The 17605-nt window shown below is 36.2% G+C and overlaps 1 protein-coding gene across 2 annotated transcripts in view; it reads right to left on the reverse strand.

The window, feature by feature from the left end:
• Positions 1-17605, reverse strand: part of kiaa0586 (KIAA0586 ortholog) — a 524067-nt gene that overhangs the window by 418032 nt on the left and 88430 nt on the right. For both annotated transcript variants that reach the window (XM_059957145.1, XM_059957155.1), the window contains one exon: positions 11640-11760. In XM_059957145.1, the coding sequence (XP_059813128.1) occupies positions 11640-11760 (121 nt within the window). The remainder of the gene's footprint in view (positions 1-11639; positions 11761-17605) is intronic.

Genomic DNA, 17605 nt, shown 5'->3' on the forward strand with positions numbered 1-17605 from the left:
TCCTCTCACTATAACGCAGGCTATTCAAGTACTGGAAACATCCTCAGAGTCATAGGGAAGTACAGCACAGAAACAGGACCTTCAACCCATCTACTCCATGCCAAAGCATTTAAACTACCTACTCCCATCAGCATACACATATCCCTCCATACCACTGCCATCCATGTACCTACGTGGTACATTGATACCACTATACCCCCTTTCCATTTTGCCATTTTTCAGTCCATTTTTCCAGCCAATCCAGATCCCTTTGCAAGCCATGGTAGTTTTCCTCACTGTCCACTACACCTACAATCTTGTGTCATCTGCATATTTGCCAATCCCGTTAACTACACTATCATCCAGATCATCGATGACAAATAACAACAGAGCAGCACCGATCCCGGCAGCAAACCACTAGTCACAGGCCTCCAATCAGAGAAGAAACCCTCTACTACCTCTTTCTGTCTTCTCGCACAAGGTGAACGTCTAATCCAATTTACTACCTCATCTTGAAACCGAGTGACTGAACCTTCTTAACCAACCTCTCGTGCGGGACCTTGTCAAATGCCTTGCTAAAGTCCATGTAGACAACATCCACTGCTTTGTCTTCATCAATTTTCCTAGTAACTTTCTCGGCAAGCTCTATAAGATTGATTAGACATGACCTACCATGCTGACTATCATTAATCAGTCTATGTCTATCCAAGTACTTATTTATCCAGTTCCTTAGAATAACTTTCAATAACTTTCCTACTACTGATGTCATGCTCACCTAAATCCACTAAATCCCTTGGATTGTTAGGCGGTCTGTAATAGAGCCCCATTATTGTAGTCATACCTTTTTTATTTCTCAGTTCCACCCACAATGCCTCACTAGACGAGTTCTCCAGTCTGCCCTGACAGAGCACTGCTGTGACAATTTCCCTGACTAGTAACGTCACCCGTCCTCCTTTAATCCCTCCCACTCTGTCACTTCTAAAGCAACAGAACCCCAGAATATTGATCTGCCACTCCTGCCCCTCCTTCAACCAAGTCTTGCTAATGGCTAAAACATAATACTTCCAGGTGTTGATCCATGCCCTGAGCTCATCTGCCTTTTCTATGATTCTTCTTGCATTGAAATATATGCAGCTCCAGATATTAATTGCACCATGCTCAGCCTTTTGATTCCTAACTTGGTGAGGTCTTATAACCTTACAACCTCTGTTCCGGCACTCTGGTTTCCAATCCCCTGCAATTTTAATAAATATTTTTGCATTCTTTTCTGTTTAATCACATCCTTCCAAGAACAGAGTGAGTAAAACTGTGCACAGTAGTCCAAGTGAGACCACAACAGCAATATAATGTCCCAACTCCAAAACTCTTAAAGAGGTAATCTTATGGTGGTATATAAAATCATAAGGGGCACAGATAAGGTGAATGACATCTTGTCTTTTTCCGAGAACTGGGGAATCGAGAACTAACAGGCATTAAGGTGAGAGGAACATTTTTTTAGTATTACAGGATGGACACTGTCTATGTAGAACAACTATCAGAGGAATGGTTGAGCCAGTTGGATGAATACATTGATTGGAAAGATTTAGATGGTTATGGACCAAATGCTGGCAAATAGGACTAGCTAGGATGGGGTATCTTGATTGGCTTCGACCAGATGGACCAAATGGCTTGTTTCAGTTTGTATAACTCTATGATTCAATTACCTGCTATCTACTTCACCAAATAAATTAATTTCTACCATTTTTGAAAACTTTACATGTCAAGTTGAAAATTAAAATCACAGCACAGTTCCATCACAGCAGCCAATGCCGCAGCCACGTGTTTTGGTCTGTGACAGTCTACAAATTTTTATGCAAAAATATCCAAGAGGAAGAGGGCATAAATCAGTAACATGTTTAAAGAATACATATGTAAGGATCTGATGAAGGGTCTTAGTCCAAAACGTCAACTGTTTGTTCCTTTCCATGGATGTTGCCTGACCTGCTGAGTTCCTCCAGCATTTTGTACGTGGTACTCTACATATTTAAAGGGACAGTTTCACAATCAAATAATTAAACAACTGACGAAAGTTAAAGAACGATAAAAGATGGAGTGTTAAATGTTAGTCTGGCCTGGTCATGCACAATTCCCATAGACTTATTATGTAGAGAGTGTACAGAGGCCAATGCTGGACTCCCTTCATTATATGGAGCCCAGTAGTGCTCTCTGTTGTATACTCCACAATCTATGATAGTCATTACTAAAATCTATGTGTTTGCAGATTCCTTTTAAGTCACTAAATCAAAATAATTACAAGTTGGTAAATGCAGCTGCATGGTCACTATTCATGTAGAAAGAATATACTATGGATTCTGGTTCACTAGGAAACATCGAGTCGCGAATTATGTACTTAAATGAAATACAGAACACATGAGAACTCTACCAATGCTACTACTGTACTATAAAAATGTGCATGAATTCCTAATAGTTATCGACGGAGAAATTAATCCATTGTACACTGCCATGTCTGGGGTGTCTAGGGAGGGGTAGCAACTCTGGTAAAGGGAATTGTTGTGTTGCTGTGTCCATTCTGGGGCAGCTCACTCACCTTTGGACTCCACTGGACACTCATTGCTCACCTGTGACTCTTAAGTAGCTGTTTGCATGCAACAGTGGCCACACCCTGATACACTGCTTTGACAGGCAGGCTAAACCAGGTGAGGGTACCCCAATGAAATAGGGACATGCCTGTCCTAGTATGTGAAGTCAGCTCCAGCAGACTAGGCAGATGAGATCAATAGTGAGATCCAACAGCCAAAAAGGCGATTCTGCAATACCTCGTGGAGAGTGAAAGCCATGATAAGGCACGGAGAAGTCATGGTAATCCTCTGCAACCAAGGAAGACGACTACTTACATCACACAACCCAGAGCTCAGAGGTGAGAGAGTGGAACTGTCCAAGTGCAACAGTTTTTCCACTGTCATTGTCAGATCTGACAAACAACCAACATGCAGCCATGTTCTTTTGAAAGATTGTAAATTAACTGAATTAGTGCAGACACCTATTGCAGGCAATGGACTGCCTTCATACATTGATTGCATCCTTCAAATTTTAAATTTCATTGTAATGTTCAAGACGATTGGTAATACCTTCAAATACTTCACAGTTCCTAACTTGAAGTAGAGAAATCACTTATTTTTACTCAGCTTTTTGTGGGGTATCTCAAAATGTATACTGCATATATACTTTGATAATAAATGTCCTTAGAATCTTCTTGAATCTTCAATATATGATGGGTATACCTATTGTAGCAAATTAAAACAAACTCCTGTGAATATGGTTTAATTTTTGTACTCTGTATCTATCTAGAATTTGTCTATTTAATGTAACAGCAATTATCCATTGGCTCAGAGATAAAAGAAAGTACAATCAATTAGAATGACAAGTAGCAATACCAATAGCTTTTCACTGATCTCAGAAGATATTAAGTTAAATCAGCCGTCTCCTTGCTCAATGCTACACTACATTTTTGAATAAACAATTTGTACAAGTAATTCTTCCTTACGAAAGGTATTCAAGATAGTGCCAACCTCTTTAAAGTTGTAGTGTTTCTAACATTAATATGCTATCCACATTGCATATAACATTATAGAGAATATGAATAGTTATACAGATATATACTGTCTATCAATCCACAAAGGGAGGATTTCTGTTCCAAGGTATGTAATTTTCTTTTACTGGGCAATTTACAAATAAATATTTTAGTACATTACTTTGCATAGATATATTATTATGCAAAAGTCTTAGGAATACATATATACAGTGCCTATAAAAAGTATTCACCCCCCCCCCACCCGGAATTTTTCATGGTTTATTGTTTTACAACATTGAACCACAATGGATTTAATTTCACATTTTTTGACATTGATCAACAGAAAAAGACTCTTTCGGGTCAAAGTGAAAACAGATCTCTACAAAGTGATCTAAATTAATTACAAATATAAAACACGAAATAATTGATTGCATAAGTATTCACCCCTCTCCCCCCTTTGATATGACACACCAAATCATTACTGGAGCAGTTAATTGGTTTTAGAAGTTACATAATTAGTTAAATGGAGATTACCTATCTGCAATAAAGGTGCTTCAATTGACTGTAGTAAAAATACAGCTGAATCTGGAGGATCCAACTGCTGGTGAATCAGTATCCTGGCAAAAACTACACCATGAAGAAAAAAAGAACAATCCAAGCAACTCTGCAAAAAGGTTATTGAAATGCACAAATCAGGAGATGGAAGTAAGAAAAATATCAAGTCACTAAATATCCCTTGGTGATGGTCAAGTCAATCATCAAGAAATGGAAATATAAATCTGCCTAGAGCAGGCCGTCCTCAAAATCTGAGTGACCGTGCAAGAAGGGAATTAGTGAGGGAGGCCACCAAGAGACCTATGATGACTCTGAAGGAGTTACAAGCTTCAGTGGCTGAGATGGGAGATACTGTGCATACAACAACTGTGGCTTAAAGCCACTGTTGAAAAAAAACTCATTAAATCTCGGCTAGAGTCTACCAGAAGACATGTGGGAAACTCTGAAGTCAACTGGAAGAAGATTCTATGGTCTGATGAAACCAAAATTGAGTTTTTTGGCCATCAGACTAAATGCTATGTTCAGCATAAGCCAAACACTGCACATCAAAAACATCCCTACCATGAAGCATGGTGGTGGCTGCATCACGCTGTGAGGATGCTTCACTGCAACAGGCCCTGGAAGGCTTGTGAATATGGAAGATAAAATGAATACAGCAAAATACAGGGAAACCTGGAGGAAAATCTGATTCAGTCTGCAAGAGAACTGTGACTAGGGAGAAGATTTGCTTTCCAGCAAGACAATGACCCCAAGCATAAGGCCAAAGCTACACAGGAATGGCTTAAAAACAGCAAAGTTAATGTCCTAGAGTGGCCAAGACTGAGTCCAGACCTCAATACAACCGAGAATTTGTGGCTGGACTTGAAAAAGGATGTTCACGCATAATTCCCATGCAATACGACAGAGCTTGAGCAGTTTTGTAAAGAAGAATGCAGAAATATCAGTGTCCAGATGTGCAAAGCTGTTGAGACCTATCCACTCAGACTCAAAGCTGTAATTGCTGCCAAAGGTGCATCTACTAGATACTGACTTGAAGGGGGTGAGTAAATTTAAACCCATTTGTAGAAATTTGTTTTCACTTTGACACGAACGAGACTGTTCTGTTGATCAGGGTCAAAAGAAGCAAATTAAAGTGTGCATGTATAAAAATTGTGACATGTGAGTGATGATGATCCTGATTCTGATATTGGTCTCTGTTGTGGCCTGTGGGAAGGGAAATCATGGTTGGGAAAAGGGGAAGCACCAGAGAGACATTCTGTAATGATTAATAAACTATTGTTTGGTATCATATGACCTTACCCAGTGTCTCCAGGCTGGGTGTGTCTGTACCATGCCATTCCCCCCCAAAAAACTCCTGGTACTTTCTCTGTCACCTGTCCCGCACCCTTCCCGCATGAACCACCCTTGCCATTCCCAACGCCCTTTGCTTCCACTTTCCATCCCACATTGACAAATATAGTATTGTGCAAAAGTCCCTAGATATAGATATATGTGCCTAAGACTATTAGGCATCATATTTTATTGAAGGAAATGTTAGAGAATGTCAGATAGAGAAAGCAGACCTCGTAGTTCAAAATGAACTTAAGTAAATTTAACATACTGAAATGGTATTGATTTTCTCCTTGAACACCTTCCACTCACATGGCCAAGGCATACCACAGCATTACAGCAGTTAACTCATTCACTGTGTAGTTGCTCAAGGATAAAGAGCATTTAAAAAAAAAACTCTTCCTATAGTTGTCTCTCTGTTTTGCATTCAGACGAACTCATGATGTTGGGACTGGGGAAAGTTTCAGTGAAATGTGGTTAGACCATGAAGAAATAAAAACATGTGAATAATAAATTTAAATGCAGCAAGGAATGGATGTGGGGTTGCTTCGGCCCAATATATGTATAAAGATAAATCAACATAGTTGAGTAAAATCAAAAATGAACAATGATTTGACAGTCAGTAGGAATGAGACTCGGACCTTCAATATCACAGGTGTTAATTGGCATTAATAATGATATGACATCTTAAAACTTACCTTAATTTAAATGGATATAATCTAACATATGTTTGTATGTTTAGTGCCCAATTAGGCAACTTCACCCCTTCATATGTTTGAGTCTGGAATCTCTCAACAAGGTCTATAAGAGTGAACCTTTTATAGGACTATGGTAAATTCCAACTTTATGCTTAATTGCACACCAGTATTCTTGCCACAATGTAATTTTGATTATTGGGTAGCTGAATAAAAATAGAACAGACATCCAATGAGTCAGTAGGTTGAATCTAGTACAATCTATTTTATACTCAGACACTGGATTTTACTCAAAATATTAGCCATATAAATTTTTTTTTCTACTCTTGTTTTTTGTAGACAATGATTCTCTAAGCTGCTGAATAAAGCAAACTTGTATTAAAGCTGAAATATGAAAGATGAATATTTAAAATTCTCACAGAATTAAGAAAGATCACATGCCAGTGATACATCACTGTTCAAGAGGTTTCCATAGCCTGATACAGTACATTAGTATTGAACTCTTAACACTGAATCAGAGATGTTCTACTTTATTTAATATAACCAGCAGGTTAGTACTCAGATCTATATAAAAAAACAAACATTTCCCAGAGATAATATTTTATTTTGGATTCAAACATTCCCTACAGGATGAGAAAGTGTTTTGCAAATATTGTTGATGATGAAAATAAAATAGATCATGCGAGTGAGCAGCTGAGCACTCCATATTGATCAAGAACACTATGGCTCTATTATTCAATTAAACCCCAACAGGTCACCTTGAATCTTGACGGTCACACTTGCAAGACTTAAACACATCCAACAGTGAGGGGCAAGATCATAAAACAACAATCCTGCATGAAGGAGAGGGAGGGGGAAGGGAGAGAAACATACAGATATTATCTCCCTCCATACCCGTGAGGAACACAAAAAGAGCCAGGATAAAATTTTGTCATGCATCCTGGTGAGTGGAAAAGTGCTAGATGAACAATTATTTGAGGGGCTTTCATAATGATAAACATGATAATGATAATGAGTATGGTTCTACAGGAGTACAGTATGACAAAACCATATAGTGTATGTTAACAACAGCAATAGCAGAAAAACTGGGAAAGACAGCAGCTCCAGGAGAGTGTTGTTGGACATATTAGCTATATGGATCATTAAAATTTTGCAATCTAAATGATCAGCTATTATCAGAAAGAATTTGAGTTTAATGCCCTCCCTAAATGAATTTTGATGTTGGATAGCTGAATAAAAATAGAACAAAGATCCAGTGAGTCACAATGTTGATGCTGGTACAAGCTATTTCATACTCGCACGCTGGATTTTATACAAAGCAAATATTAAATATACATTTATACATGCACAACATTCTTTGGTTCTTTGCACACAATGACTCTAAGCAGCCATAATCAACTCGAGTACTCCTAAAATATATAATATGCACATTACACTAAAACTTTTGAGATAAATCTAGGGAGTGAGGCAACATACTATTATCAATAAACTTCCTATGCCTGGCATGATTTTAAGTGCAGCCATGAATATTCATGATTCCGGAGTTGAACATTTTTGTTGTTTTCAATACTAAGGAACAACATTGTGCCCACTTTTATATTACAGTATGGATTAAATGTATTTTTAAAAATCACCTTTGCTCGGCTACAACAATATGCATTAACAGCAGCATAAGAGTACTCAGTATCAGTGCAAATTTCTACTTCCAATCGTAGGTGTCCTTGTTAGCATGGATGTATTAATATTGAATAATGGGCACTTTTAATGATGCACATCCCAGCTTAACCGTAGACTGTGTGTGCAAGAAGTGAATTTGTATTTTTTTCTAATTTTGTCATCATTTGTCAGTTCAATTCTTCATCTGTGGCTTCCAGCACTATTATAACAAGACCCATGTTGCATCTTGTCTCAGTACTGAATAGAGCAACATCAGGCAATTCTGCACGGTAAGTGAGCAGGTCTGCATTAGATCAACAATCTAAGATTTCTCCCTTCATCAACACAACCTGACCTGGTGGGCATTTTCTCAGCCCTGCATGTTGTTGCTTTTACATGCCTCTTTGTTTCTGTTCTTGATCTCTATCTGTCTTTATTAATCTATCAACCAGTTTCTCACCATGGTAACCCAGGCCTTACCATATCAGAATATTTTCTTTGTTTTATTCATCCCTCCACCAACCTCACTGCAACTAACGTGTCCTTCACTTTACACATTAGGGATATTTAAGAGACTCTTAGATAGGACATGAACGAAATTAAAATGGAGGGCTTTGTGGAAAGGAAAGGTTAGGTTGATCTTGGAGTAGGTTACAAGGTCAGCAGAACATCATGGGCTAAAGGGCTTTTGCTGTGATGTGCTGTTCTATGTGCTAAGTTCTAAAGTATGCTTTGCTCTCCATAGGTGTTGCTTGATCTCCAAGTGTTTTCATCACTTTCTGGTTTTATTTCCTCATCAGTATGGTTGGGTTTGAATGTAGGTTCCCAAAATAAAAGGACACTTAAATAAATTCATTTCCTGTAATATTAAATACCTAAATACACATACAAGCCTTCCCAATAGAATTTAAAGAATAAATACATCTACATACAAAAAATGAAAATACCAATGTTTAAAACACAAATTGCCTGGAAACTGAGTGTGTTTAATTTGTACTACAGACTACACACAATGAAATCACCTGGCTTTACTTTGAGTAGCATTTGCTTTTCCATTGCATAAACCTTCAAATCAAAGCAATTCATTATGCTGCAAAGATAATAAAATTATTTGTACTACTTATTCCTAGTAAATAAAGAACCAATAACTTTCAATTTCTGCAAAGACAAATTACTAATAAAGAAATCAAAAACTATTGTAATTTTATAATGTTTACAAGAAAAGGGAAGGAAAAAGTAAAACCTGAACACTCATAACTGAAAATAAGGTAAGCCTATAGGTAAAACAAGTGTCTTAAGAATACATGTTGTAGATAAACATGAAGAGTACATTATTAGTCAATGTATATGACAAAATTAAAGAGATGAAATAGTATATGATGAATAAAAGATCAACCTTGAGACAAAAAAAATTGATACCTGTAAAAATTACAAATGTATTGATGGAAATTAGCATATTTGTTGCATTCAAACTGCATTTGATTGAAATATTTTAGAGTTGTTGAGGGGATGTGGTTGATTTTTTAATATACACCTTCAAGAGTGATTTAATGAAAGAAAATCTATAGGATTAAAGGATCAGAAAGCAAAGCACTGGGCTGAATAGTTGCTTCAGTATGGAGATAGTTCACTGGTAACTCAGAGATGGGCATAAGAATCATTGTTTTTATTGATGTATGTTAATGACCTGAACTTGGACTTGCAAGGCACCATGCCAAACTTGCAAGTAATTTGTAAGTTAGAAAAGTACTGAAAAATGGAAAGCATAGTAATGGACTTCAGGTAGATATAGATAGACAAATGAAACTGACAGGCACATGGCCAATTAAATTTAACATCAGAAAGTAAAGCAATACATTTTTGGTAGCAGAATCAGAAAGACTGTAAATCATATGTTACTGTCTTTAAGGAGGCTTCAGAGACATTTTATTCAGAAAAAATCTTTGCTGGTGGCATTTTAAGTTGAGAAGATCATTAAAATATAAAACTTTTGGCTTGACAATTAGAAGCATATAGTGAAAGTAGTACTAGTAAAACTTCATGTTAGACTTTGCCAAATTATTAGTGTACAGTTAGACTCTACTTACTGAAGTGTATCGACATCTTGGAGAAGATGTAGAAGATATTTACTACATTCAGAGCAGGAATGAAGGATTTGAGTAATACAGGAAAAACTTGGGAGTGTGTACTCCTTAAAAAGATGTTAAGAGATTTTATGCATATTTTTAAAATAATTCTGTTAGAATAAATAAGAAGAAACTGCTCACGATTAAAAAGACACTAAAAAGAAACGACAGATTTACCTCGCTTAGATGCAACATTACAAAAATATATATTTTATGCAACAAGGATGGATTTGGAATACATGCCTCAAAAGAGTGATGATAACTTATTCAAGAGAACTTTCAAAAAGAAATTACATATTTGAATGAAAATAAATTAAAACCACAATGCTGCTCACAGTTACTAAACATAATGGCCATTTCTTATACCAAATCATTCCTTGGTTCAACTCAATATTCTTTCTGTATATGAAAATGTGAAAATTATATTTCCCAATTACAAGTCAATGAATAAACTAAATCGCAAAATAATATTATGGTGACTGATGTCTTTGATGTCTGATGTCTTTATAATAAAGTAACCTGTTTTAAACATACACTTTTCACTGGAGATTCAAGTATTTAAAATCAATGTGTATATTGAATTCCATACATACACGGCCATGGATGAAGAAACATTTCATAATTTAAAACAGTGGATGAAAATAATCACCATTCAATGAGCAGATCATAAAAATATTCAGGATTACTGAATATACTTTGCCTTGGTGAAAAAGGAAAAAACAATGAACAACTCTCTCATGGTGCAGCACCAACATCCTGCAGATAATGCACTTGGTTTTATAGAAGCCTTTCTTTACATTCTGTGCCAAGCATAATTTTCCTGAGCTCCTTCCAGCTGCCAGAGTAACAATTTTGAATCCACTTATACCAGAAACTGGTAAGTAGCAGAACGGGATTATCTAATCCAGTTGAAATGCCACCATATTTTTTAAATAACTCTTTCTGCACTCCCCACCGCGCCCCCATAATGAATCTATTATGTTTCTAGAAACTGTGGACTGTCCAATTTACAAAAAATTATAAACATTTAAGAGAAACAATGCTCATCTCCTTGTTGCACTCATTGTAAAACAGTATGCAAACAGAAAAACAATCTACATCACTATTGAAACATCTATTTTGGAAAATTTGAAATGTATCAGCCAACAGAAACTGAAAATTTATTTATTTTATTTTGACCTTGTGTTTCTTACCATAATTTAAACTGCACTAAATAGCAATGGAAATTAAAAACCTCAGTTTGTGCAATCAACTTCATGGGTTAATTTTTAGCTTCCGCTAAATACATGGAGAATAGCCAAATGAAGAATGATGGGAAATGAAAGCTTGCCAAGTACAAACTGCCAGCATTAAGCAGGCTTGACAGCTATGCTTCTTATAAACTTGGCAGCAGTTCAAAGTGCTTTTTCAATTGAAATGCTGGAACCTTGCCACGTGCATACAGATTTGCTTTGCCTTCTCTCATAAGGAACTGATAAATGCCGTTACGGTAACCATAGAAACAGGATATCAGAATGGCCTTGTAATCTAGTCTCCTATCTCGGTTTGAGAAGCAAAAAAATAATTGAGTTCACTTTCATTAGGTATTTGCACCACACATATTTAGCATTAGAAAGCCTCAAAGCCAAAGAGTCTATGGCTTTGCAGCTGGAGTATATATACTCAGTTAATTCCTATTATGGAAAAAACATTGCTAAGAACATGAAGCTAACAGTGATTTTTTTTTACCTGGACCTTTCTGGATATCTGCCGGCAGTCGTCATGGCAACACTGGACCTCTCTACAGCATGCATCTCACTTGTTGGAGTTTCCTGATTATTTAGAATGTCTTCCAAAAAATTCCTATTTCCTGCAATGGAACAAAGAAAAACAAAGTTGCAGTTACCTGCACTATTTGCTGAAGTAAACAAATAATTGTCTACTCTGTAAATCTAGGTCATGGTGCTGGAGCTACTCCATGTGGAAAACAAAACCATGAAGGTTTGTTTAAATTACCAGTGCTAAGCACATTAATTTGAAATCAAAAATAAAATGACATACACACTTTAATTTTACTTCAGCAATCGGTTTTAGCTTTTCATGCTAAGTCAATAGAACATAACCCCATTAGTAAAAAGTGAATATTAAAAGAATCACAAATGATACTGTTTTACATATCATTTTAAAAACATATGTCATTACAGAAAAGCTGGACACACATAGGACTGTTGCTTTCCTTGAACAAAATATAATGCACAGTTGAAAGCAAAACTCCCTGCTGTCACTCACGTTACCTAAACACCACCATTTCAGCTAAGGGTAACACTATGCTTCTAAAACATAGATACTTACTCTGAAGAGGATGAAAGCTTTCCAAAATAATTGTTTAATCAACAACAAACCAGAATTTTAAAAAGGGATAGGCATGCCTAATTTAATTTCATCTATAGGTGGCAGTGCAGGGATAGCAAAATACTGCCCAATATCATACCTCTGGTTAACATGAAACAAAATATATTAAACAAGATAAAAAGGGTAAAGCTGAAAAAAATGAACCAGTGGGCCTATAGAAGATTTATGAGAAACAGGTCCATATATAATAAGTCCCAGAATTGAACTTCGGCAAAAGAAACAGATTCAAATCAATAAAACAAAACAACAATCTCCACCTCAGCCTTAATGACCCCCATCATCATGTCAATTATCACTGACATATTTCGTGAAATTTATTGCTTGGTTGCAGCAGTCCAGTGTAAGATATTAAAGTAACACATATTAGTAAATATATAAATGGTGAACAAATTACAACCCCATTCATTGAGAGCATCTGTATTACTATTAGTACTTCCCTTACTAAGTAGAATTCCAATAACAAACTATTCCCACAGAGCAGATTTAATACATGTCTAACCCAAATAAACATGCTTCCTCTATCATGAATGCATTTTCATCCCCAATATCTCCCCCAGCCTCATCCTTCTTCATCCATTACATCCTCGCACATTTTGGTCTAATCCAATTAATGCATCTAATAATATTTAACCTGAACCGTCTGCCTGGCCTCAGTTTCTTCTGGGTATCACTATGATTAACAATCTACTGATAAATGGATTAAAATTCAAATTGCTTTCATTAACCATGAATGCAATCTTTAAAATATTGTGAAAATTACTACTCATTGATTGAAGGAGCAACCTAAATACGTATTTTCATTTTTATTAGCACTAAGGTTAGTAGATTCCTTTTCATTTGAAGTTTATAGAACTTAAGCCTCAATATTCTCCTCTATTTAAAAACAGCCTGTGTCATAACCAGTGTTGGAAAATAATGCTTCTATCAATTTTTACTTGAAATGATTTTCACTTCAATTTTAATAGTCTTAATTTAAAATAAAATTTGAGTCCTCTCTCTATATTTCTTTTAATTGTACACACATACACACACTACACAATAATAAAAACTTAGATAACAGAAAATTGAAACTGTCTTTTAAAAGTTGTTATTGTATCTGCTTCAGCTACTTTCTCCAGCAGTTCATTCCACACACAGACCATGTTTTGTTCAAAATTCAAGACAAATTTATATTGTACCTTGTAGGCATTTACAGGAAAAAATAAATAGAATTTTACAAAAAACTGTACATAACAGACGAAGATAGGCAAACAACCAATGTGAAACAACCAAAGACAAACTGTGCAAATAAAAGTAATACTGAGAACATGCATTGTAAAGAGTCCTTAAAAGTGATATGTAGGTTATGGAATCAGTGCATAAAAATGTTGTGAAAAACCAGTTTACTCAATTTCCTATTAAATCTTTATTTTCTCACCTTAAACCTGTGCCTTCTAGTTCTTAATTTCCCAGCCCAGGAGAAAAACCTGAGAGCATTCACCCTACTCATGACCCTCATGCTTTTACACACCTCGATAAAATCACCTCAGTCTCCTATGCTCCAACGAATAAAGTCCTAACATGTCCAACATCTCTCTATAACTCAGTCCTTCAAGTCCTGTCAATGTAATTGTAAATATTTTCTGTACTGCTTCTAGATTAATATCTAAATGTTTCTGTAGGAACTATAGCAGGGCAACAAAAAACTGAACACAATACTCCAAGTGGAGCCTCAGCAGAATCGTGTACAACCACAATGTGGCCTCCCAACTTTTATACTCAATGCCTGTCATGAAGGATAGCATACCAAAAGCCTTCTTCACCATCCTGTCTACCTATGACTTCACATGATCCAGGGAATCATGTACCTGTAGAACTAAGTTAAAAGAGGTCCTATGGCCAAAATGTGGAATTAAAATACTTTTTGTCCATAACCTCTAATGTCACAATGTATCACTAAGATTTGATATGAATAACAAAACATTCATTTGGGAATGTATATGAAGTGTGGTTTGTTTTGTCATAAGGTACTTGCGTAAGTGCCCATTGTTTCCCAGATGACACAAAATATTATGAAAATAACACAATAAAAAGAAAACAAAACAGTTTAATTCAAAAACTTTAAACTGATAAATCAGAGCCAGGTCAAGAATTAGGTCACTTGTGGTAACTGATTCTCCTCTCAACTCCCCAAAACCTTATTTTTTCCCCATTTCACACGGCCCAAGTAAAGAGGATAACATTAAACAATTGTTCCCTTAAGCACAGTGCACTATAGTGTACTATTTACAAAATGCAGCATAGTAATTTGTTTTGGCATCAATAACAATTCTACTGTCTCAAAGATTAAGGGCAGCAAGAATGCCTTGTGACTTCCTAATCAAGTCATGCTAGACTAGCTTGGTATTATATTACTGTTCTTTTATCACTGCTTGAACTCCCTATTAAACATGGAAGTATCGTCATCATGAGGACTACAACATATTAAGAAGAGAGCTCACCAGAATCTTCTTAAGATAATTAGGAATAATGATCAAGTTTGGACTTGCAGGTATTGCCCATATTGCAGGAATGCATTAAACAATTACTGAGAGATGGTGAGAGAAACAGGCCCTTTGACCCACCAAATTCATGCACCATTTTCATTAATTCCATATTAAACCAATTTATTCTCCCCCAATTATACCACACACCTACAAACTAGGTACAATTTACAGTGTTCTACCAACCTGCATATCGTTGGGACTCAAAAGGAAACTGGTTCTATAGCTAGTGAAGAAGGTTGTTCAAGGATAGAGCAGGGCATGGATCAGCTGTGAACTTGGGCGGAATGGTGACAGATGGAAATTATACAAACGTGAGGTAATTTAAGTCAAATAATAGTAGGACATATAGAGTAAATAGCAGAGAAGTTAGCAGCATGTGCATGGGACTTTGGGGTGCAAATCCATAGCTCACTGAAAGAGTGATGAATGCTTGCTTTCAGAGGCTGAGGAATTAAGTTGGGATGTCATGTCACAGATGAACAAATCATTAGTTAGACTACATTTGGACAGTTCTGGCTACCACAATACAGGAAGCATGTTACAGAGACACTGCAGAAGAGATACAACAGGATGTTGCCTGGAATAGAGCACCGTAGTAATGAGATTGGATAGGTTAAGTCTATTTTTTCTGGAATGTAAAGGGGTGACCTAATAATAGTTCATAGAGTTATGAATGACATAGATAGAATGGACAGTCAGAATTATTTTCCCCAAAGCTGGGGAGTCTGGAACTAAAAAAGGCACAACATGTTTAAGGTAAGAGGATAGAGATTTAAAGGTCTGAACAATGAGTTTTCCACAAAGTGTGCTGTTTAATGGAACAAACTGCCTAAGGTGATGGTAGAGGCAAACATAATTACAATGTTCAAAACACATTTGGACAGGTACTTAGATAAGCCTGCATCCCTCTTTGCCCCTCCTAATACAGATTAGCATCATGGCGATATGAATAAGGTTGATCAAAATGTAATGTACAATTCTATGATTTACCAAGAGGGAACCCAGGTTCCCTTCTCTGGAAGTCACAAAGAGAACATGTAAAATCCACACAGAGGTTAGGATTGAGTTTCCAGCACTGTGTGGCAGCTGCTCTACCAGCTGCACCACTTTGCCCAACTATGAAAAGCTTGTCTCTGTTAGTTTCACTTTCATATCTAATTATGGATTTAAACCTACACTAAGCTCTGACAGTCAAGTGTAGGTCTGCAACAATTACATCAGTGAATAAATAATTGTCTAATTCAATAATATATAGAGAGAAAATGTCATTTTAAAACAGTATTTCTTACATTAACCAACAAACTAGATTCTCTCTGACACAGTTGCTATCCTTCTGATTAACTGTTCAACCAAGATTCTGTCTTATCGTAATCATGTATGGTATAGATACCTTGACTCAAAATAATGAACCTCTACTTATTGCCTTTTGTAGGATGTACATACCAATCACTGAACCTCAGAATCATAAAATGCCCTAAAACCATTGAAACATGTGTAAGATTTTATTGATGTTAATAGACCTCTAATATGACTGCCAATTATATGTACAAGGAAAAGATTAATTAGAATGACAGAATATCACTTTTAAGTTCACACTTTCCAAGAAACACTAACTACTTTAATATTTTGTGCAGTGCAAAACATCCAAAGGTGGTACAAGAAATTACATAGCAATATAAAGGAGAGGATATTCAGTAATATCTTTTAAAAATTTGAAATTATTTTTCTTCCCTATTGATATTAAATTAACCAAGGATCTTTGGACCAAAGGATTAAAATTATTATTTTCTTTTGCAATTATGACATAATGGATTTCCTAGTGGCAATACTCTCATCAACCATGTTGATAAAATATATTTGCTGTGCAGGGTCTGCATATGTTGCATTATGCTATACAAATTTGTCAACATATTCATACATGCAGACAGAGGTGAATTAATTTATAACAATTAGGCAGAGTATTACTTCTTAAAGGGAGCCAAAACACGTAATTGCGACATTATGCGTACTTACAAATTGCTTTCTATAGCTGGTAGCATGGCAAGAGAAAGAAGGGCAATTATCCCTACTTTTCCCATCAAGATCATATTCTTAACTTTTGAAGGCTCAGGTATTAGAAAATATTAATAACCTTTAAGGAACAATTTCCTTAGGATTGTAGTTAGCAAATAAACAAATACAGAATTGTGCCATCTACTGGAAGATATCTGCACCTACTACCACATATAAGCAGTACTAATGATTGAAGTCAAGAGTGTTGTTCCAAGTGGGTGAAATGCTTGGCACAGGAGGACACCGGTTTAAGGTGCTGGGGAGTAGGTACAGAGGAGATGTCAGGGTTAAGTTTTTTACTCAGAGTGGTGAGTGCATGGAATGGGCTGCTAGCAACAGTGGTGGAGGCAGATACACTAGGGCCTTTTAAGAAACTTTTAGATAGGTACATGGAGCTTAGTAAAATAGAGGGCTATAGGTAAGCCTAGTAATTTCTAAGGTAGGGACATGTTCGGCACAACTTTGTGGGCCGAAGGGCCTGTATTGTGCTGTAGGTTTTCTTATGTTCTATGTTTCCATGTTCTAAAGTTGTTTTTACTTCTCTGTCCACTAACTTCTCAGAAATAGTTTTCAAAAATAAACTGGCTTCTTGAGATTCAAGAAATGTTGTCAGAGCTTTTGCCTGGTACCTTTTTGTGGTATTCACATTCATCCTTCAGTTTTACGTTGCATCCAACTTCATCCTCCTACAAAAAACCTACCCCAATTCTTTCAAAACATGTGTCT

The sequence above is a fragment of the Hypanus sabinus genome, chromosome 2 (genome assembly GCF_030144855.1).
Source record: "Hypanus sabinus isolate sHypSab1 chromosome 2, sHypSab1.hap1, whole genome shotgun sequence".
In the NCBI taxonomy this organism is placed as follows: Eukaryota; Metazoa; Chordata; class Chondrichthyes; order Myliobatiformes; family Dasyatidae; genus Hypanus; species Hypanus sabinus.